This window comes from Onthophagus taurus, chromosome 3, assembly GCF_036711975.1.
Source record: "Onthophagus taurus isolate NC chromosome 3, IU_Otau_3.0, whole genome shotgun sequence".
Lineage (NCBI taxonomy): Eukaryota > Metazoa > Arthropoda > Insecta > Coleoptera > Scarabaeidae > Onthophagus > Onthophagus taurus.
Genome location: NC_091968.1, coordinates 11216187 through 11241090, shown reverse-complemented (window position 1 = coordinate 11241090; position 24904 = coordinate 11216187). Strand labels below are relative to the sequence as shown.

At 33.7% G+C, this 24904-nt stretch overlaps 1 protein-coding gene across 2 annotated transcripts; it reads left to right on the top strand.

Moving 5' to 3' along the window:
* Positions 1-228: 228 nt before the first annotated feature.
* On the top strand, positions 229-24904 carry LOC111419689 (arginine/serine-rich protein PNISR-like). 2 transcript variants are annotated; one of them, XM_023052544.2, is made up of 8 exons: positions 229-1150; positions 1207-1308; positions 12531-12639; positions 12826-12879; positions 13129-13208; positions 13268-13424; positions 23993-24517; positions 24691-24904. In XM_023052544.2, the coding sequence occupies exons 1-8, from the start codon at positions 341-343 to the stop codon at positions 24780-24782; spliced, it is 1929 nt and encodes a 642-aa protein (XP_022908312.1). In that variant the 5' UTR covers positions 229-340; the 3' UTR covers positions 24783-24904. The 2 variants fall into 2 exon arrangements, with proteins under 2 accessions (XP_022908312.1, XP_022908313.1); XM_023052545.2 differs by having other exon boundaries at positions 23993-24578; positions 24691-24837.

Below are 24904 nucleotides of genomic sequence, written 5' to 3'. Positions count from 1 at the left end.
AATTTTGAATTCAGATTTGTCTTTATCATCTTTTATATTTTCAGAATTTAGTTGTAGGTTTTTTTTTTACTTATTTTTATTTTATATCTTCTTAACACTTTCTTTATTTAATTGTTTACTTCTCTGAGCATAAATAATTACAACAATTAATAGATTTAAAATGAAAAAATATTTATATATTTTTTTTATTGACGTTTTAAACAGCGCTATCTTTCGGAAAATAATTGAAATTAACTTTGACAGTTAATTGAAGTGCTGTTGATATTTTTGGTTAACCGGAATAATCGGTATTTTATAGCATTTAGACGGTTTTTTGAACGCGTTTTAATGTACGACCGTAATGTACTCGGGTGGAGACTCCACAGACGCGCAGAGTTATAACCAATGGGCTTTGAACCCATCAGCTTACCAAAATATGGCAAAGGAGCAAGTCGATTGGGCCGCTTTGGCCCAACAATGGATTATTATGAAGGAAGCAGGACCCCCAGTTCCAGAACCACCACAAATCACACCTCAACAAGGGGTCAAACCCATCAAAAAAGACATAGAAGGCGGTGAGGCCCCTATGGATGTAGAAAACGAAAACGAAGAAATTCAATCACAATGGAATGATGGAACGGGTTCTGGGGATTCGTGGAAGTGGCAATCACAACAACAACCACCATGGAATTGGGAGGCGAATTGGAATAATCCCGGTTCTTCTAATAACACTCCTAAACCTCCTTTGCTTCCTACACCTTCAAATTTTAATCAGTATAATTCAAATGTTGATAATTCAAGTGATAACTCTAATTATGGGTATAACACAACTTCTAATTATCAAAGCGGATATTGGACATCATCGGGAGGTGCTAAAGTTATTAAACCGCATAATAAACGTTATAGTAAAGTCAATGTACCAACCACTGTCGCAAATACTTCTGTTCCACCTCCGAAAGTTGTTAATTTAGATGCTGCAAAAAGGAAGCAATTACCCGCTTGGATAAGAGAGGGTTTAGAAAAAATGGAACGAGATAAATTAAAACAATTAGACCGAGAGAGGGAGAAACAGGAAAAAGCAGAAAATGAAGCAAAAAGAAAATTATATGAAAAGAATGCTTTAGAAATTTTAAAGGATACTGTTAAAGAACAACAAGTTAAAAGTCGATTTGTACGATTATAATAATTATTAATAATTTCTTTTTAATTTTTAAATCTTTTTCGTAGGATTCTGGATCTGATGAATCAGAAGAGGATATAGAAGGGCGTTCATTGACTCCAGAAATCCAAACAACTTCGCAACCACAAAGGTTAACTCAAGAGGAAATGGTAATAATTTAATTTCATTAATTTTATCATAAGGATAATTTCGCGGGGAAATAACACACTACTCGTGCAGTGGCGCAAGGTTTATACAGGTGTCTCCGAAATGCGTGTACAACGGAAGACCACAAATTCCTTGACACAAAATAGGTCGATTTAAGTTAAATTATCTGTATCCAAAGTTGCTTCGTTTCGCCGCTAGATGACTTCAAAGTTAGCAAAAAAAATTCTTTTATTTTTTATAACTCGAAAACGCGTAAATCAATTGAAACGATTTTTCAGAAGTGAGTTCCTAGGTTCAATTAACGTCTGTTTAAGGTTTTTGATATACCATATTTTCGCGAATCTAATCCGCACCCTTTTTACAAATTTTATATGCTCTAAAATCAAATGCGGATTACAATCGAGTGCGGATTAGATTCGCAGTCGTATAGTTGCGATTTGGAAAATAGTAAAATAAAATCGCATTATAACAATAACGCTGTTAAGGGTTTTAGAACGATATTTACATTTTTATGTATCATTTTCTGCTCATATTACGTCATCTTCGGATCTGTCCAAAGCAGTGGGTATACAAAACTTCTTAAATGATGTTATAATATTGTTTTCAGGGATCGTTTTCCATGTGTGTTCCTGGTCTACGACTCCATACTTGTCTTAACCATTCCATCATCAGCTTTTCCATTATTCATCCTTTTATTGTGCCCTAACTAAGACGTCATTCGGGAAGTCTTTCGGATTTCAGAATGGTTTTTTTCCCAATATTAATAATGACAGCAATTTTTCCCTATCACTTGTTACTGCTAGCATACTAATGTTATGCACAATTTTTCGCAACCACTCCTTTCTAAGGAAATTGGGAGGCATATCCAGATATACTGCCATTTCGTCGGCATTCACAGTTTGAGACAAATTGAAATTTTTTTGAAAATCATTAGGAGCTTTTGGGAAATTGTAGTTTGTCCAACCTTTGCTAGTATTAAAATTATAGAAAGAGTAACCGAATTACAATTAAAGGACTATGTTACAGAATATAACCTTTTACCGCCTACACAGTCAGGTTTTAGAAAGCATTATGGCTGTAATACAGCTCTATCGAATATTGTGGACGATGTCATACGAAGCACAGACCAAGGAAAATTGACTTTGATGTGTCTCTTAGATTATTCAAAGGCTTTTGATACTATCAATCATGACATGATTTATGCCATGCTTCGCTACATTGGGTTTGATGATCTTGCATCGGGGTTCTTGCACAGTTACTTGACGGGCAGAATGCAGTGCGTGAAGGTGAATGGTCGCGTTTCATCGTTTCTTTCGACAACGTCCGGTGTTCTTCAGGGTTCAATTTTGGGTCCACTGCTATACTCACTTTACACATCGCATTTTAACAGATATGTAAAAAGTTGTAATCATCATTTCTACGCGGATGACACCCAGTTATATATATCTTTTCTGTCATCGGATGTCGATGATACGCGTCACTGCCTTTGTCTTAAAGCTGCTAAAACAGAGCTGATTTTATTTGGGCCAAGAAAGGTGATAAGTGACAGTTCTGTTCGGGATCGGGTCACGATAGTTGTCAACAATCAAGTATTGCCACTGAAGGATTGTGTGAAAAACTTGGGTGTCTTATTGGACGAAAATTTAAACTTTAATAAACACATCAATAAGTGCACTGCTTCCGCGTATGCTGCTCTTAAGCTGATTTATGGCGGTCGGTCGTTCCTCAATTGTAGAACAAGGGTGCTTTTGTGCGAGGCCTTGGTGTTAGCGCATTTTAATTATTGTGATACATTGTATGATCCGTGTATTTCGTATAGTAATACGAAAAAAATTCAGAAAATTTAAAATTTTTGCTTGCGCTTGATATTTGGGTTACGGGGACGTCAGCATGTTTCGCACAAATTAAAGGATTTGAGTTGGCTCAACATGAAAAACAGGCGCATACTTCATTCGGTGGTTTTGTTCTTTAATATAATTACTTTGAAGAAACCTCCATACTTGTTCAATAAAATAAAATTTCGTACCGATGTTCATACCTTGAATATTCGATTCAAGGGCACTCTTACCCCGCCGATACATCATCACCAGCTATTTAAGAAATGCTTTTCATACCAAATAACACATATTCTTAATGATTTTCCATCAACTATAAAATGTTGCACTTCTTCAAGGTTGTTTCGTCACCGAGTGAAGGGCCGCTTGTCTCAAATTCAGAATGCATTGTAGGGCGACAGGGATCGGGCAGTTTACGCTTAGTACCTAATTAATTATGATTTCACCATCGGGTCTTTTTCTTTTCGTTTTTCTTTTCTTTTCTCTCTTGTATATTTAGAATTAGTTTTATTAGGTTTGAGTGGAAGAGCAGGTACTGTTATGGCTGCACCTGAACTCCGCCTAATTTGTGCTTGCTTAATTTATAATAATTTTATGTATATATACTATGCATAAATATATTATTATTATTATATATTTATGGTTAACAACAAGCATCGCATCATTTTATTGTTGTCGAATTGCTCACAGAAAGATGCGGATTACATTCGCAAACTAAATTTTTTTACCATTATGCATTTTTAAAATCGGGGTGCGGATTAGATTCGAGTGCGGATAAGATTCGAGAAAATACGGTACTTTTAGAAACACAGGAATGATGGAAAAGTCATGTGTTCACCGGATATTACCCCATATTTTTTTTCTGGCCAGGCGACAATTACATTATTATAATTTCTGAATAGCCCATTTAGTTCTAAACCGTTTTTGTCTCTTATAAGATTTTGATTGCATAAGTGGTTAAGCCAGAAAAAAGGTATTTTTAAATAGCTGCAAGCCTTGTTTACGTCCTTGCAGTTACAAAAGTTACCTCATCGTAGTTGGCACTGATTTCAACTAATTGCAATTTATGTTTAACGTGAAAGCAATATCATTAATTGATCAAAAGCGTGGGCAATCAATGATCCTTAAAGCATACAGTGTTAGGAAAAAACGTAGTCGTATTTAGTTGATTCAGTACGACAAAGAGAAACTTTTAATCAATTCTAAGAAACAAAAGGATGATGCATGTGTTATTGCAGTAATAACACATAACTTTAGTATGATTTGCATTTAACTGTCAGTTAATATCAATAAATCGTGTTTAACGTTATTTTTATAATACACTGACCGGCAAAAAAAACCGGCCACTAAAATTTAGCCACAATTTCAAAGCAGGGTTTCTCGCGAACCACTCATTCGATTTTGATGATTCTTTTTTTGATTGAAAGGTTGATTCTTCTGTAACAATCCTGCCATAGAAATTTTTATTCGGACATTAATTTGAGCATATACGGAGTGCAAGAATGAGAATAATTTTTTTTCTCGAAATTTGTAATACCATGTGGGGTGCAGATGCTACAGCAGAGGGTGTTAACTGGAATCAAACGGTAGCCCAATCTTTTCTGAACAGTTTGTTTTTTTATTCACTCTATTATCTCTACTACTAACGAAGATGCAGTGATTTATTTAGATGCCGATTTATTGTTCTAAACACTCTGAGAAATCGTAGAACGACAGCTGTAGAAACTCGGCATCGTCTTCAAATGGTGCGTTTGGTTGATGTAAGTGAAAGAACCATTCGTCGAAGACTTGCTGAAAGTGATCTGACTGCAAGAAGACCTGCCAAAACACAGCGCCTGCTCCAAACACATCGGCGAGCATCAAATTGCTCGCCCCTTTTCAATATTTTGGACCTTTCCAATATTTTGGGTTGGTCCAAACGTTATGGCCTTAAATTAAATGCTGCTAAAACTCAAGCAATTGCGTTTGGCAGTCGACCTTTACTGGCAAAGCTGAATGATTTTTCATCCATTCACTTAATGCTTAACGGAGACATTATTCAGCTGTCAGACATGGTTAGAAACCTTGGGGTGGTTATGGATTCTACAATGTCCTGGAAACCTCAAATTCAATCCGTCTGCAGAAAGGTCTATCATTGTTTCCACTCACTGAAAAGTCTCCGTTGCTTCCTTCCTCCCATGATCCGTCGTAATCTTTGTTTTTCCCTGATTTTCCCCCATATTGATTATGCTGACACGGCATATCCTGATCTTTCGGTAACACTACGAAACAAACTGCAAAGACTTCAAAACAACTGCATACGGTATATCTTTGATCTCGAGAGATCTCAACATATAACCCCATACCGTAATTATTTGCAATTTTATTTGAATTGAGTAAAAAAAGCACACAAGTTAAATCTATTAACATTTTATTACAAATTTATCTTTCTTGCTTTAGCTGACTCAAATTGTTTAATTATATTATCAAAGCCAATTTCTTCTGTCATTTCTCGTTCTATGCTAAGTAAAGCAAGATCACATAATCGACTTTGGCTCATTGAGGTTCTCAAATATTAAGGTGACCAACTATTTTTTGTTCAAAAAGAGTACACTTTGCAAGTGTTTCATAGGTGAAAAAAAAAGAAGAAAAAACAATAAAAAATTTATTTTCTTTTAAAAACATATTTTTCGTCGTAGTGTATTTTTTTTGCTAAATGAGGATATTCGTCTAATAATGTAGCCACATCCGAACAACTTTCATTTTGCATATTAAATTTGACTGTTAAGACGGCAGATAATGTTTTTACAGAAAGTTGCGACTTCTCACTGCTCCAATAATCATTCCCTAGTGAAAATACCCTTTCAACAGCAGCATTAGTCCCTGGACAACATAAGGAAATTTCTATTAAATAATTTTTATGTGGGATATGTTCTACTCTAAAATGCCGAAAGATTTCTACCCATCTTTTGTCAAGTTCTATTTTCTCATCGTTCCATTTCTTCAATTTTTCTTCATTTAAATATAAATTTACTCTTCGAATATCTTCAAAGAGAAAATTGTCATTAATAACAATATCTTTTACTTCCTTCATTACAAATTCGACTGCTGAAGAAACTTCTTTCCATTCAATTTTATTATTTAGAAAGGTCCATTTGAAACAATTTAATGCTCTAAAGTTCACTATCCATTCTTCGATATATTCATAGCAAATATTATAAAAATTTTTAACTTCTTTTAAAAATTCATTTTTTATTCCGGGATTGGAATCTTCCAAAACGGTCCATCATTTAATCTTGATTTACATTGCAGTATGAAATCATTTAATATAATACAAACTTCTGCTGCTAAAATTTTATCTCCGTCAATTTGTAGAGTAATTTTATGAAACAACGACGTCTTACTGTGAATAAAATAAAGCATAGGTTCTGACATACCGTTTTGAAAGAATTTCTTCAAAATTGTAGGACATTTGTCAAGGCTTAAAAAATATGAACGTAGTGGATCATATAACTGCAGAACGCGCTCTAATGCTGGAGTTAAAGCAAGCCATCTGACTTTGGAATAACCAAGCAGTTTTTTGTATTGAACACCAGCCTCTTCACAAAATTCTTTCAAACTTGCTACCCGTAGGGTAAACGCACCAGTGTTTGACCTGTTAAGGATTTTTTAATGTCAGTGTTTGACCAAGCCATATTATTTTTCTTGTAGATCCCTCTGCCTTTACATAAAATGATCAAAATATGATCAAATACACATCTGATTCATTTAAAGTTACTTACCCTACATATAAAATATAACATCATGAAGTAATATTTTTTAAAAATTAAAAAGGAAACCAGTATTTCACATTTAGTGTTTGACCACTTTGATTACATTACTTGACCAATAATATCTAGTCTTTGACCTTAAAACCGTCAATGTTTGACCGATTCTTAATATAATATTCATTACTATTCATACTATTTTGTTCACAAAAAAATGTTTATATTTTTTGACTCTTTAAGAACATCTTTTAAAACAGGAGCAAAATGCTCTTGACTTAACTTTTCACCCAAATTTTGTGTTTTCCAACTTGGTTTTTGAAACAGGAAAACCCCTATCTGCTGAATGAAACAACCATTCAACCAGCAGTTTTTCTGCATCAGAATTTTAAAATGCTAGTGTTTTTCTTTTTTCTTTATAAATAAGATTTTACTTTGGAACGTTAAACATCTTGGCTGCTTTTTCATAAGATAAACCCTTACTTCTTACATCGAGAGTCTTTTGAAGATCTTCTTCACTATTTTTAAACTTAGGCTTCGTTGTCATATTGGTACTGAAAAAATGTTAACCAGATTCATATTTGCTAAATTTTCCATATAGATTTTCCATTTTTTGATAATTGACCAGTATAAGAGTCAGCGTTTGACCAACCTTTTATCCTTTCAATTTTATAGACTCATTACTGCTTAAGTGCGGTCAATAGGGCCGTTAAGTATTTTTTTTTATTGGCTCATTCGAAAGTTTTTTAAAATTGATTGACCCCATATCTTTTAATTTTTGATTCTGAGGCTTAGTTTTTCCAAAAAAAAATAATAAAGTTAGAAATTACAGGCCGCGAATTCAGTAGCGCGTCACTGAGATTTGAGCGTACGACTGGAGCGTATAAAAATCAATAAAATTCCTGGAGAGAGACAATGCTACGAATCTTATGCGCTAGAAGAAAACAGAAGAAAACGGGAGAGAAATCACGTCTGTGATTTCTTTCTTCTTACTTAAAACGTCACAATGAATCGGGTGGGGAATTTTAAAGTTTTACATTATTTATTGCAAAAATTAAACAATTTTCGAACGTGAAAACGTTACTAATCCGTCTAATTTAATTTACATTATCGATTTTTTGAAAGACGGTCTTTCTAATCGATTGACCTTAATGGCCCTATTACTTTTATTGTTATAAAAAAGGTTTAAAAAAATAGAAAAGAATCAAACATTTACACTTATATTTATATTACGCTTAAATATTTATAAAGTTTAAAATCAGTTAAAAAACTCAGTTTTGAGTGTTTGTGTCCTATAAATGACCAAAAGAGGAACCAGTAATTGACCGCATATTTAAACTGATTGTATCTTACTTTTAAAGTATAAAAGTTTTGGTCAAATACCAAACAACATAAACGGGAAGATATAAGTTTTAAGAACAGGTATTACACATTTTTCCATTTTATTAATCAAATATAAATCCTTATGAGATTATAAAACAACCAATTCGTCTAGTAATTTGGTCAATATAATTCGTTTGGTCAAACACTAATTTTTAAATAAATTTAGAACTACCAGTCATTGACCGGCTTTATTTCAACAAATAATTAATTGAAGCGGTATTTTTTTAATATAACCAATAGAAAACACTGGCAAACAAAAAAAAACATCATACATGCAAAAACGGCTGAATAATATTACCCCGTTTGGGCGAATTTCTAAACATAAAAATTACGCTTTTTAGCACGATGCGAATAGGCCGGCAGTTAGCGCGAAATTAAACAACAAAAACTCAAGAACGGTATGGTCGTGGACTTTTTGTGTACTAGGGAGTGGAGAGGAGACTGGTGGCTATTTATGGATACATTTATATTTTTTTAGATATTCCTTGGATCCTTATTTTTTTACATTTTTTTACAAAAACGGTCAAACACTGGCAAATTACTGGCGTTTTACCGTTTTCTTGTGTGACAACCTGTATACTTCCATATACAGGTTGTCACACAAGAATGCCGCTAGCTGTAACTCTTCCGATTTTTATGAGCGAGGTATCAAATGAATAGGTTTGATGAATACTATGATTCATGCTAGAAATAAACTTTTTCCAACGCCATCTTCAATTTCAAGCGATTATCAACTTTTGATTTCATAATGATTTACATTAAGAGGCATATCTTCAAGTAAATCAAAAAGTGTATTGTTCAAAAAAAATCTGTAATATACAGCGTTCAAACATCCATCAAGTACATGCAAACCTAGTAAATTGTTGTTAAATATTCCAGCCCAAACGTTGATGCTGAAACGTTGTTGAAATTTCCTTGGTCTAATCGCATGCGGATTTTGTAATGCCCAGATATGTTCATTATGGTAATTATTTATACAATCTCGTGTAAAACATGATTCATCTGTCCAGAGAACATCTGAAATGAACCGTTGCTGATTATCTCCTGGCTGTAGAGCTTGAACATTCTGTTTACGATACGGATGAAGGACTTCGCGGTTCAATACGCACCATGCAAAATTTTGACTTACATCCATGTTGTGTGCTATTCGAGTGCTGATGGAAGGATTATCAATGACAGCATTAATTACAGCTTCTTCGTCCTCTACATTAACTACATGCGGTAGAATAGCTTTTGCTGGGCCAGGATTACCTGTTTCTCGAAGTCTTCTGAAATAATCACGAAAAACTGAATAATATGGCAAATGACGGTGTGGAAATCTTTCTTGATATTCTCGTACTGATTGTCGAACATTTCCATTGCAAAAACCATACACGAAAATTATATCAGATACTCTTCAGTGCTATAAGCGTACATTTTGAGTTTCTTCTTGTATGTAATAAGTAGAGCTCGGATTCTTCGGTACCTAAGTCCAGTCGACCAGTTCACGAATGTTGCGTTATTAACGAGCGACGCATAACCAAGGTCCCGAGTTCACTGGTCTGCAGCGTTGTCATGGTAATCCATAGGCACGCGTTAGCAAGGGTCTGTATTAACGCTAAATGAGCAAGTAATTATGTACTTTATTATAATTTTTCTCGACTCTCAGTTCCTATTTGGTGAAATGATTGAATAATAATGACTTTTTCTAAATTTACTTCAGAAAATGACGACCTAACTCGACGTCACAACTGGTAACTAGCACAAATGTAACTGCTAGAACTAACAGGCCATATTTAGAAGATATTTCTTAGTTGCAAAATGCTACATTGTTGTCAATTAATGTGAACGTATCGCCAAAAATCGCTATTAAGTGTACCATTGGAATAAATAATAAAAACTAAAACAACAGGGTAATTCAGTTAATAAAAATCAAAATATTAATTCTTAATAGAAGTAGTTTTAAATTATAAAACCTAAAACAAGAAGGCACTTCTAATTAAAACAAATCAGGAAAATATTCGATGATAATTAAATAAAATATTCAATACACTCCGTTTGAAATTATAAAAACTGAAACAATAGTACAATTCTAATTCAGAAAATGATGGATTTAACGATAAATAAAAAGGATATTAAATGAATTGGTACTGAATTCTCTGAACACATCCGGATGAATGCAGGCTTGGCATGCTTATAGATGTGTGAGCGATCGGAACGGTAGATCGCGTGGTGAGAGTGCATTTATGATCGCGCCCCATAGGTTCTGCGCTGACGACGCTACTGAGACGGTACCGAAATATCCGAGCTTTGGTAATAAGTAATAATTAAACCTTACACCAAACTGACATATTATACCTACAATGACAACTTTGTTTTTGTTGAATGTTTGATTTTACTGACTATTAATAAACTCGCTGCAGAAAACTTTAAAATATTATAATTTCGTAAATAATTGAATTGGATTAACTATCATACGTCAAAGTTTGATGGTGAGCTAATAAATCACCCTGTATAAAACAGATTATGAGAATAAAGTAAATTTCCTTGGTGAGTGATAAAAACACATATACTAGTGTTGCCGTTTCGGCACAATTGTACTGATTCAGTACGATTTCAGGGATAAAGTACGTGAAAGTAGCAATTCAGTACAATATCCTTATCCAGTACAATAAATTGTACAGAAATCACTACATTGTTAGGTGATGTAGTAAATACCGTTCAAAAGTGATAAAAGTAATACATTTTACAAGTTTTGTTTGAACTTATGACTTAAAAAAAAAGGTCTCCAATATTTTTCTCTCAGAATTCAGTACATTTTGTTCATTTTCAGTACGCATTTTTGGTACATTTATTTTCTTCGGTGCGGCAACACTGACAGCCACACGTATTGATCCAGGTCCACCCTTATTTAATAAGATAAATGATTATCTAAAACGACTTAAGAAATATGGTTTCATTGACAAAATACAGAAACTAGGGCTGACCCCGACTCATTTCGTTACACCCAGAATTACAAACCATTAAGACCTATTGTTAACAACATAAATGGCCCTACTTGCGCGTTACAGAAATTTTTCAAGAAATCATTGAATGATTTCAATCATAGTAATGATTTTGACATAAAAAACGCTTTTGAGTTAAAAAAGAAACTAAATAACTTGAATATTGAAACTGTCAGTGACTATGATGTAGTTAGTTTTGATGCCCAATCATTATTTACAAATACACCACTTAACCATGCGGTCAATATCATTGAGAAAAATTGGCATAGAATTGAAAATCAGACCCCAATTAAGAATAAAAAATTATATGTAGAAGGATTAAAGATATGCTTATGCAACAGTTATTTTAAATACGACAATAAATTTTACAAACAATTTTTTGGCCTCCCAATGTTATTGAATTTAAGCATGAATATTTGTGGAATAGTAATAAATCATCTACTAACCACCCAGCTTGGAAAAACAAACATAAAACCAGTTCTATTAGCTAAATACATAGATCATCACGAAGAAACAACAGTATGAACAGTTACTATAGTTATTCAATGAATATAAAACTAGAATAATATTTACAGTAGAATTGACAAAAGAAGAACAAATACCATATTTAGATTTGAAAATAATACTAGACCATAACAATAACAAAATTTACACAACTTGGTATAAGAAGACCTCTTCTAGCAATAGAACCCTACATTACTACACCCTAAGTCTCAAATCCTAAACACAATGAATAATTTAATACATAGAGCTAAGTTTCTTTAAAATTAAACATTTTCTGCAATAAAAAGCCCTTTTTTAAAAATATTGTCTACGCCATTGCTAATTTTGTCAAACGGGCAGTATTTTCGTGTAAAGTGATCAATTATCTATCAATTGGTCTCTTACCAAACATTGATCAAAACAATAGACTTTTCATCTTATTTTTTGATGTATTACCTGCCCTAGAAGTCTGTCAGCGGTTTTTTGAATCATCCTGTATATTCTGATTATAAATGTAGAATATAAAAAGAATTTTAAATGTATTATTTCTAAATGTTTCATCGTTGTTTTTTGCTTAAAATTGTAATTGTTCTTTTAGACTTATATTAAAATCCTGATGATGGGCTGAATAGCCTGAAATGTCGATTAAAAATGTTTGAGTAAACATAATTAATCCATGAGGAGTGTGTTATTTCCTTGCGAAATTATCCTTATAATAAAAACAAATCCTCGTAATTAAAATCATACATAAATTAATTTCTGTTTAAATTGTTACCGATAAATTCGTTTTTTTAAGATGGTTTGGGTACGAAGAACAATGACGGATATTCTCCTCAAGGTAACAAACCGCGAAATCCAGACTATTTGTAAAGAAGAGTTGGAAAGATTTGAAAGGAAGCAGAAAGGTACAGTATCGGAAATGGATCGTAAAAAAAATCGCGTCAAATTGGAAATCCCACAATTTAGTTAATTTATTTTTGTTTCCCCAAAAAAAAAAATTATTTGATCTCTGTTATTTTATCATACTTGATACTGTGAGACTGTTAACAGGGTGATAGGATGATCTAATTTGTGTGTTGTGTGAACTTCAGCTTCAGATCAACGCGTTTCCGCACCCAGTGGTGCCAACCTAAGCGCCAGACTTGGTAAGTTGCCCCCGTTCAGACCCTGTTTAGAATCTAAGGTCGCGATGTTGTCGCCGGCGACCCGCTTTCTTAAAGAAAAATTAAATCAATCAAAAAAGCTTTTATTTTTGAATTTAATTTTGTAGTTTAGAGACCTCTTTAAAGACAGGTTTGGCTATTTAAAACTTGCTTACAAAAAAGCAAGCTTTGTTTTTATTATTTTTTAAGTTAATCGTATGAAATAGCCTCAATTTTAATGAATATCTCTAGGATTGGGAGCATACGGGGAGTCGGACAGTGACAATTCGGAGGGAAATTCGGATGATGATGATTCCGATGCACAATTAAGGGTGATTATTTTTTATTTAATTAATTGTGACGCATTAAATTATTATTGTTGATTTTTTAGGAGGAGATTAAACGGAAAAAAGCTGAATTCGTTAAAGTCGAACGTCAAATTGAAGAAAAACTTGCTGAAGCCGAACGAAAGAGGGAACTTTTTAATCAAAATCGAGGTAGTCCTATAAACGACAACAAAGATACACAGGTAGACGCAAAAACTCCAGGTAAATAGCTTCTAAAAGACGTACAGTAAAATCTCGATATATTGAACGTCCAGTAACATAGAAAATAGCTTCGTAGAAATGCAACTTTCTAAACAAAAACTTTGTACTAAAAATTGAACGTATCTGGCGCCATCTGTTAGGGATATTTTGGAATTATTCAGCTAAGAACCGAACCACTACAATACAGGTTGGATTGGGTTTATATATGAAAGCTCCAACCACAGAATAACTATTTGGAAAATGTTTGGAGCCACTATGTGGCTCTAATTAACGTTCCGACTGGTAGGGAATTCCTCAGATGCTCAGATGCAATTACACCTGTCAAATAACGCCACCACATTTGAGCATCATATGACATGTGAGATTGCATCTAACGAGCTTCCAACCAGTTATAACGTTAGCTGAAACAAAGCTATAATATCAATTATAATCTAATTATTTAATCATACCATTATTACTTTATTATACTCTTACCGAAAAATCACTTTAACTTTAAAATGACGTTTTCATGTCATTCTGAACAAACTTTAACTTTTAAAATTCTTAGCGGCAAATTTAAAAGTATAACGCGAATTGGAATCTATACTTTTTAAATTAAAAGAATGATACTGGTAATAATTTTCATTCCCACTATTAATAATAAAATTGTTAGTTTAATTAAATTATTTTAGTATAGACGCTAATACCATCTTACGGTGGGATTTCGACATACAATCAGTCCCAAGTTCTCTTATCAAAGATCCCTGGGGCTGTCCAGTAACTAACATTTTAGGTTAGTTTACTGCTGTCACTTATAAACTGTTACATTGTTCTAGATTTAATTGTTATTTAGCTTTAGACTGTTGTATACACCCAACTCTTTTTTTACACGGTAGATACGTTCCTTAGAAAACCGTGCAAAAGAAAAAAAGTTATGATAAAATGTATATTACATATTTATAAAACAAAAGCTATTTATTAGTTTTAAAAAAAATAATGTAGAGGGTGGTTCAAATTCGATATCCGAATAGGCTAACTCGGAAACTATAACAGTTAGAAAAAAAGTAGCTTACATGTCATGATCTCGTTTTTCGAGAAACTGCTAATGCCGAAAACCTCATAGCGCTATCGTCTTTTGTTTTTCCCCTAGAGGTCGAAATTGGAAATATCGTAAAACCAATAAGTGCAATTATCTTGGTTATTATTATAGGTGGAGTATTATAACTACGACATTATATGGACACTTTTTTACAGAGAATTTCATGACATAGTCAAAAAAAATTGTTCGGTTTTAGATTTTGAGATATCATGAGAATTTTCGTTTTTTTAAAAGGAAACAACCACTGATTATTTGCTTATTAAATTAGTTATTTTTTTCTGATTACAAAAATATAGGGTTCGACAGGTCTATTTCTTATTATTTTAGAATAAAGCTAAAAATAAACTTTTTTTATAAAATTTCCATCTAGTGTCATCGAGGACATTAAATTTACAGTTTCCTGTAAGTTACGGGGCGGTAGGTAAAAATCTAAAAAGTTAACAATTAAATACGAAGATAACAAATAATCTGGTATTTAAAAACACTAAATAAAAATAATTTTTTAATATGTAACATTCTAACATGTCAAAATTTTCGTAATTGATCTTAAAAACAGGATTTTTAAAGTGACACTTCAGAAAATTTTTGAATACAAACAAATGTTGCTATGTTTATTTGAATTAAAAAGAAAAAAAAAACATGAGCGCCATATATCGACAATTTATTACGACATTTAAAAATAATATTAAATCGTAATAAAGAATGTGAAATAATGCAATCTATTCCAACTTTTGTGTAAAACATATATAAATTAAACAGTTCAACAAATATATTTGTTTCAAATATCAGAAATATGTTTTTTTAATTTTTTGTTATAAAACCGTAATTTACAGGAAACTGTAAATTTTATTTCTTCGACGACACTAAAAGAAAAGCTTATTTTTAGTTTTATTCTAAAACAATAAGAAATAGACCTGTCAAACCCTATATTTTTGTAATCAGAAAAAAATAACGAATTTATTAAGCGAATAATCAGTGGTTGTTTCCATTTAAAAAAACGAAAATTGTGATAATATCTCAAAATCTAAAACCGACAAAATTTTTTTGACTACGTCATCAAATTCTCTGTAAAAAAGTGTCCATATAATGTCTTAGTTATAATACTCCACCTATAATAATAACCAAGATAATTACATTTGCAGGTTTTACGATATTTTCAATTTTGGCCTCTAGTGGAAAAACAAAAGACGATAGCGCTATGAGGTTTTCGGCATTAGCAGTTTGTCGAAAAACGAGATCATGACATGTCAGCTACTTTTCTTCTAACTCTTATAGTTTTCGAGTTAGCCTATTCGGACATCGAATTTGAACCGCCCTGTACAGTCAAAACTCCAACATAACAATAAAAATGTAAACTAAAATTAGAAATAAAAATCAATTTCGCAAGTGTTCATCGCTACCTGATAACAAACGTGCACGTTTATTACGGACTGGACCAAAAGCGCTATCATCAACATCATCAGTAGATATGTCAAATGAAGAATTTTGTTCGTTATTAACGGTCTCTGTTGTTTTTTTTGTAGTTGTGAAGTCGGTTATTAGCTGCTGTTTTTTTGGTTTCTCAATATGCTTATATAATTTTTCATATCCAGCTACACATAACTTAACACTTTCGCGTCCGCTCAACATACAATTAGGATAACGTCAATGGCCGGCATCTTCACTACGTATTGTTACGCCAGGAGCCGCAAGTAATGTCATATAAACGTAAAAATACGTGAGCGGCGCCTGGCTATAGACAATATAAAAACGTAAAAATACGTGAGCGGCTCCTCACTGATGACAATATAAAAACGTAAAAATACGTGATCGGTCACGAAAGTGTTAAGACTACGTTGAAATTCATGTCAGGATCATGAGTAAGAAAATGTTGTTCCATACTTGTAGCAAATTTGAAGCCATCGCGAATTAAATCAGCCGTTAATAGCTGAACTTCATCTTCTACCTTGTCATTATCGATTTCTTTATTTTCACAAATTGTCATAAATTCCATCAAATCATCTTCATCCAAAGGGCTTTCTCGCATCAATTCATCAATATCAACCGTTTGAATGTTGTTAAAACCGTTGCCACCAATTTATTGTATTTGATAGAGTTATAATTTCAGAACACACAGCTGATTTTTCTACTACAAAACTTCTACTTTTGACGCATGCTGGCAATATTTTTTTCCAACAAGCATTTAAGGTTGATTGGCGCAATTGTTTAATGGCAACAGAAGCAAGTGTAATGCAATCCATAATCGTAAACTTTCTCCATGCTTCCAAAACAGTCAAATTTGTTTCTTCCACTGAATCTAAAATATATTTAAACGTTTGCTTTATGTAGTACATTTTAAATGTTGCTACAATGCCCTGATCGAGTGGCTGAATCAGCGAGGTAGTATTAGGCGGTAAAAATAGCAATTGAATATTTGGATGATCCAACACTGGGTGGCTGGGCGCATTATCAACGAGCAAAAGTATTTTGAATTCCAAACCTTTTTCTTCCATATATTTCTGGACTTCAGGAACAAAGCAGTTGTTGAACCAATTTGTAAACAGATCAGCCGTCATCCATGCCTTTTTATTCGCCATGAAATGGACTGGAAGTTGTTTAATGTTCTTACGTCTTAATGCTCGTGGCATAAGAGATTTGTTGATTAACAAAGGCTTTAACATTTTATCACCAGATGCGTTACTACATAACAAGAACGTCACTCGATCTTTGGCCGCTTTAAAACCACCAGCTGATTTTTCAGATTTTGCTATGTAAGTTCTAATTTAAAAAATTCGTGTAAAAAAATGTATTGGTAAACCGTGTTATTTCAAAATCGTGTTAAAAAAGACCGTGTAAAAAAAGAGTTGGGTGTATTTTTCATTGTACTTGAAGATATAAGATGCTATTTTTAATATCATAAAAATTGCTGAATTAATAATAAAAATTTGTGCAGAAAAAGACTTTAAATGGAATTAACTTGAATTAGGATATGTTCTTTCGTTTCCATTGATAACAGTATGCCCCGGAACTCAGATCAGGGCTACCTCTAATACCTGGTGTATTTCGTATAATAGTCTAATAGTCTGCGTTATGTCTGGGTATAATTTGGTTCTGAAATTACAATTTTTTATTTGTTCCAATGTGCTCCGTTACAATGGTTAATGCTGTACGTATTGCATATATTCCGGCAGAAAATATAGATAGCTCATCAGGTAGATGATAATACTCCTCTATCCCCAGGATAGGGGCATATATTCCACATGAGACATTTCTGTTGGGAGCCTGACCAGTGATCCTTCTGTATATTATATGTGTTGAAAATCTGGCCATTTCTATGTGATGTAGGATTCTATTTCCCTACCTATTACGTTACCAACTTCTACGAACGATCTAAGACCTTTGTATGATCCAGGAGTAAACGCTTTTGACGGTGTGGATTTTCTGATATTATATTCCATATCATGGATGCTGTTAGTCTCCTTTGTATACAGGTGTGCGATAATAAATTTCTGTGGTTAGAGGGCGAGATTTTAATAACAGACGTGAGATGAAGATTTCTGATATCTTATCTACTCTGTTTATGACGGGACAGTTGCTGATGTTTAGGCTTCTACTCAGAAACCTAGCACACAAATGCTTTGCTCTAATCTCAACATATGTTTCTCCTGCTTTGTTTGTGGCGTTAATATGCTCTTTCCAGCTAGATACCTAGATACTACTTTATGTTTTCTACGTATTCTATTGGAATATTGTTATATTCTATGATAGGTCGAATTATATTTCTCTTTCTTGTAAACATCATCGATTTTATTTTATGAGTTGAAATATCCAGTTGGCGGTCGCTTAGAAATTTATTGTTACCACCCCCGAGCGTGAGGTGGTAAGAGGCCCCCGAGTATATTCTCGGAGAAGGGTATTCTCCTCGGGTCCACTCTTTATAGGGGCCTCGTAACGTGGTTAAGTGTGTTAAAAGACAAGGGGGAAAGGATCAAGCGGCGGATGTCAAAAAACAAAAGATAAATAAAACTTTGAATTAATTAATGACAATACTTTAATTTATTTTCTTTTAGACACAAATCAAATATAAAACAAAAAAACAGTAAATAATTCTATCTAGTACTCACATAATGTTTTTTTGGGTTGATTGACACCTCTTTCTTCCGCTTTCTTCTCTTATTTCTCTCTTTTATTTTTTTTTTAATCTTTTCCACTTTTCGCTCCCACACTTTACCCATGTCTCCACTCTAACTCCCGACTACTCTGTAACTTCTTCTTCTCTTCCCTTCTCGCGAGTCCCTCATCCGTTGTCCCCACTCCCAAAATATTTCTGTACTTCCCCGAATTTAATATATAAATCTTTTCTGACTTGTTACATTATTCAGGAACTCCAATGCCATGTTTATCTGATCTGCTGCTGTTTCTATACTCTTTGAACTACAATATATAACCAGGTCATCTGCATAGCTTATTCCGTGAACGTCAAGTTCTCTCAACTCTCAACTTAGTGAACTGCTTTGGGAGAGACCCTTATAACTTACTCTGGTTCCAACTTTGTTCGGATCATTTTTTAATTTCAGATGTTTTTCTGCGAATAGTTGGTGGATTATTCTAGAGAGTTGGGAATGTGGATATTGTCGTAGGCCGATTTGATGTCAATAAAAATCGCTAGCAATGATTTATTTTCTTATGTCTTTATTTTCGTATGCCTTTTCTAATACCGAACTGAAGTCTATCAAATACTCCCTTATTTTCACACCATCATTCAAGCCTGTCCGCCACCATGCGCTCGAAGCTTTTCCTAACACATGATAGCAAGGATGTAGGTCGATAGCTATTACCGTCGTTTACATTTTTGTGGGGTTTAAGAATTGGAACAATCAATACCATTTTTCATCCTTCTGCTACCTTATAATTTGCAGAGAGATTTTTGATTATTGCGTATGATATACCATCAGCTTCAGCTACCGTGTCCTTTCTATTGTTAAGTGAGTTTTCAAATTCTTTCATGATTAGAAGTTCAGTACATCCTGATGTGTCTATATTTATGATTTCGGTGTCCATTTGAAATTGTTTGTTGTGGTCAAAAACTGTACGGTTATATAACCCTTGGTATATTCTTCGCAGAGCTTCTAGAAATCTATGTCATAATTTTTAAAGTGGAATTAATCATTACTTAAAATATTATAATAGTTATGGTGAGCGTACGAATGATCGAAGATATTTTGTTGCTTTTGTCTGTCGTCATAGTTCTTATCAAGGTCTACTTGAGGGCTCACATTGCTTCTTGTTCCGAGGGTTTTTCCACTATCTTCATATTCCATGTCATCCTCTACCCTTCCAGACGACTGACAGACTTAATTTGGTGATAAAAACTGGATTTATGTTTTGACTTGAAGCCATAAGAGCTGGTGCCTGTCTCTTATCACAATTATTTGTGCAGAGGAGTCCTCCGGAACATCAATTTTTCGTTTTCATCGTCTATTCTAGTTTTCTTCGGTGAGATAATGGTTTTCTTATATGATGTAGTTTTTGAGCTCTTTTGCTTTTCATTAGATGAATGTAATGTAACTTTGCTTATGTGTACTGGTTTAGTCTTTAAGAAGGGGAATGTTTTGTTATCCACTGGAGTTTGTGCAATAATCCTCAGGGTCGTCGTTGGTGACTTACTGGGACCAGCCATTTCCACAGCCTGAAATGGCGAGCAATTAAATCGTGTCATGATTTCCTTTATTTTGACTTGTTTTAGGTATTCAGGACATTTTCTGTTCGCTAATGGTGTTCCTCTTTTGTTACTGAGGTGGTCTCCACCACAGAATTGATACTTTGGATTCTTTCCATTCTGACACTATTCTAATGTATAAGCATTGGCGCAAGCTGGACATTTTTTATTTCAACGGCATTGATTTTTTGTATTTTTTGGGCATACCTCATGCAGTTAAAACATTGCATAACTGGTGACATATACGGTTCGGAATAGCGCACTGAATAGAACAATTTAACCAATTTTGACAAGTTGACACTTCTAAAAGTTACTATTACTGATGCGGGCTTGATATATTTTGGACCCTCTTCTGTTGCGATTCTTCTTGATAATCTTCGTACGTGTGTAACTGATTCATCGTCTTCTATTCGTAAATAAATGAGCAGTTCTTCTTCGGAAAAGCTTGGGTCGATCTGTCTTATTATTCCCTTACACGTTATCCTATGACTTGGTATAAACATCCTCCGTCCATTTTTTGTAGATACATCTGAGTTAATGAAATTTGTTTGGGCCTCGTTTTTCTCGCTTTTTAATCCCCTGTATTGTACTGTGGAACAGCATTTTTCCTATTTTTAAATCCCTCATTTGGCCTGACAGATTCGATACATGCCACAAATGGTGGGCAATCTTTAACTGTATACAAGTCTTTGGTTTTATTACAAGTTGAATACCATTATTATTAAGAACGCCGCTCCATAATTCGATTACTTTTTGTGGGACACAATATTATTTCTTTTATCATTGGTGTAAAAGCCGTTCGAAATGGCTATTCGTGATTGCAACAAAAATTCTCTCTTAAAGGTTATGTCGGTAAAGTTAGCTAAATCTAAATTATGGATGTTTGCACATATATCATCGAACAGTTGTTTTAAATTTTTGTATTTATCGTCATCTAAGGAATTTGTATGCAAGGTTCGTCGAGTAAACAATTGTACCAATACTCAACGAACCTTGCTTGTATGATCCAGTTTAGGGGGCGGCTTTCCATCCCCGTTGTTGTGATTCATGCGGGAATTGTTATATGTTACAGTTAAAACGCGTATTCGGTCAAAACTAGTTTTGACCACAAAATTCAGTTATAACTAGTTTTCACAGCAGTCTACGGTTAAAATACGTTTTGACTGATAATACTATTTTTATCTGAAAAATACCGGTCAAAAAGAATTTTGACTGAGAGCGTTAGTCAAAAGTATATTCACCAGTAATTGCTAGGCAAAACTCTTTTTCGGTTAGAGGAGACGAGAGGGGGAGAGCAGAAGCATTAGTAGGTGAGAGATAGACTTGTGTGGATGCTTAACCAACAGGAAAGGAAGAAAAACCATCTGTTTTTTTTATGTTTTTTTTTTGCGTGAAATCTTGGTTAAATAAATCTTACAGGCATCTAAACGAAACTATTTATTTGCGCAACTTAAACTATTATGGCACTTAGAATTACATAATAGTCCTTTTTTCTTACATAAACATTTATCATTGGTACAACCTTTAAAACAAACACATCTTGCATAACCTTGCCCTGTTCCTATAGAAGCTTTCCTGACAGCAGTTCTTAAAGTAATCGTAACGTTTGGCACTTCATCGCGACGGATGAATTTTTCGCTACAGCCATCAAATTCTGACCTATTAAAGAAAAAGAAGAAAATCATAAAAATAAACGCATTTTATCTACGACTGCTTGGATAAGTCATCATTACCGCACTCATTTGAGGTGATTTGAGTTACGTAATGAAGTTCATTACCGCACTGGTTTCATTACGTAACGCATTTTTAGCCTATTCAGAACAGACTTAATTTATTGAAACGAGCAACAATACAAAAGAAAAAGTACTGTCTACTTACAGAGAAACAATACTATTTATTATAAACATTAATTGTTAGGTTTTTACATTTCAAAACACTTATTCCAGATGAGTAAATATGTTGTTTAAATTGACAATTCAAAATTGTCAACAATCATTTCAAAATATTTTTATAAATGTCAAATAGACTTTTCTAAAGAAATTGATTTTTAGTAATTTTTAGCAGTCGTAGATAAAATGCTGTATATCACACGTGGGCTAGAAACATAATTACAGTACGAGTGTGGAGAATTGCACGACGAGGTCCTAGACCGAGTCGTGTAATCACACTTGTAATATGAATAACTATTTCACAACTCACGCCCCTACGGCCATACACATTTACGTCTTCTTAAGCCGATCATACACGGGCGACTGGCGTAGTATATCCGAGGTTCGCCATGCAGTCATTGCTTATAGCAGACTTAATATTACCTGTGTATGGCTGGCCTTGTATTTATGAGTATTCACCTGCAGTATAATTTGTCCAATATGCCATCCCTTGTACCAATCTTATATAGTTGCTCTGAACTCACTTCTAGTACAATTTCAATAATATTACCTCTGTCCACATCTGGAACTGATATAGTAGTAACGTTATCTCCGACATTCAATGGTGGATGTGATTGATCACTTGATTTTTTCATTCTTTCCGCCTGCTTTGCCAAATTGTAATGAGCATCTTTCTTTGCTGTTAGTATTAATAATTCATCACTAGTACAAGGTGTGGCTCTCTCTTGATCTTTCTCTACCTCAGCAATTTCGCCTTCCTTTTCTATTTTATTTCCTTCATGTTCCTTGTAATATTCGTCATTTTCTTCCCCATTTTCGTTTTCTTTGTTGTGTTTCAAATTCTGATTTATTTCAGTGATTGCAAACTGCAATTGTTCTTAATCTTCTAGTTTACTAATCACCTCTAAAGGTAAATTCGATGTAATTAGTCCCACTTTTGGTTCAGATCCAAACATTGCTCGATATGGAGATTGTTTTATGCCAGAATGAAATGCTCTGTTCTTCATAAATTGAACGAATCTGAGCCCATTAGAGTCAGTTAGTTGTTTTGTTGTCCTGCATCCAAGAGGCCAACATATTTTCCACATCTTGGTTGGCTCGTTCAACAGAACCTTGACTTTGGCTTAGGGATGCAAACATCGTGAAGAAAAACATCGATGGTTCGATGTATCGATGTTTAACAAAAAATATCGATGTCAAAAACATCAGCACGGAAAACATCGATGTTTTTTTTAGCTTTTTCAATATAACTATCTAAGTTATCATAAAAGGCTAGATAAATGTACCCTGTACTAATAACTATAACAGAAATACAAGGCCATCAAAATAAAATCAAAAATCCAGTTATTAAAATGTATTATGAGTAAAATACATAACTGATAAATATACTACTTACTTTTATTTACTTATGTATGTATTTATTTATGAGTATGTACTTTAGTGAATTTAGAAACAACAGCATTATTTATTGAGTACAGAATTTAGAAACAATAACTTGGACAGCCTTTTCCCTTCCTTTTCCTTTTGACTGATATATTCAGTCACAACGGATTTTGACCGAAGCTTGCAGTCAAAAGTATTTTTGACCGATTTCTATGGTTAAAACTAGTTTTGACGGAGAACGAGTTTTGACTGTAACATATATAATCGAAACTACCTTGATTTGTGTTTAGGATGTATTTAGACGGGACGGTAAATAAGTACAACAAGTTAAAACTTATCACGGGGCGAGAAATCGATGAAAATTGGTTGGAAACGTCAAAATTGTGTGCATTAAAATGAATCATTCAAACAGTTTAAGTGCAAATTTAAAACTTGAAAACTCCCTTCGCCGTATTAAACTGTTATATCGAGGTTTTACTGTATTTTTTAATGTTCGTTTTTTAATGTAATAAATTTTTAGAAAATTCTAAGCGAAATCGTCGCGTTTCTTCCTCAAGTGATTCCTTATCGAAAGACAACAATAATCCAAAATACGTCTCATCGGACTCCGTTTCGACACCTTCGCGAAGTCGAAGTCGGTCGAAAGATCGCAAAAAGTATCGATCAACAACGGAAAGGCGACGATCGGACGACCGAAAACGATTAAGATCTAGATCGAATTCACGATCACGAAAGTTATCTTTAAGACGTGATCGACGTCTTAGGTCACCTTCAGTTTCAAGGTCACGATCTAGGTCCAGATCTAAACAAAGATCGAGGTCGAAACAAAGATCAAGATCTAATCAAAGATCGAGATCTAGACAGAGATCAAGATCGAAACAGAGGTCGAGGTCGAAACAGCGGTCAAGATCTAAACAGAGATCAAGGTCGAGGTCGAATTCGAGAAGAAGATCGAGGTCTTACGGAAGAAGGAGAAGGTCGAGATCGCGGAGAAGATCGAGATCATCAAAACGGAAGAGGTCCCGGTCGCGCAGTAGCGGTAGGGGTAAGAAATCGTCCCGTAGATACTGATGTGTCGGCTCAGAAAAACTGGTCTTTTAATACAGGTTGTATATTTTTTGCCTTTTTTTCATTTCGCTTAAGAGTTTTAATTAAAAAAAAAAGGATTTTGATTTTATTACTTTAACCTAAATTAAATTTAATAATCTTTTTGTTTAGATTCCTCGGAATATTTACAAAAGAACCCAGAGTTTCCAATGGAAAAAGTGCTCATTATTTCAAAGATGATGTACATATTGACGTTTCTATAAGTTGTTATTATGAAAACAGTTATCAGCTGAAAACGATAATCTAATATTAATTAAGGTCTTCCTTATCTTATTTTTTGCAATTTCGAACACGTGCGGTGTGCGAAAATATAATTTCAACATTT

Coding starts and splice junctions, on each gene's coding strand:
- LOC111419689 (XM_023052544.2), top strand. CDS start 341: ATGTACTCGGGTGGAGACTCCACAGACGCGCAGAGTTATAACCAATGG. Junction 12,640..12,825: donor ATTTGAAAGGAAGCAGAAAG/GTACAGTATCGG, acceptor TGTGAACTTCAG/CTTCAGATCAACGCGTTTCC. Junction 24,518..24,690: donor GTCGCGCAGTAGCGGTAGGG/GTAAGAAATCGT, acceptor CTTTTTGTTTAG/ATTCCTCGGAATATTTACAA.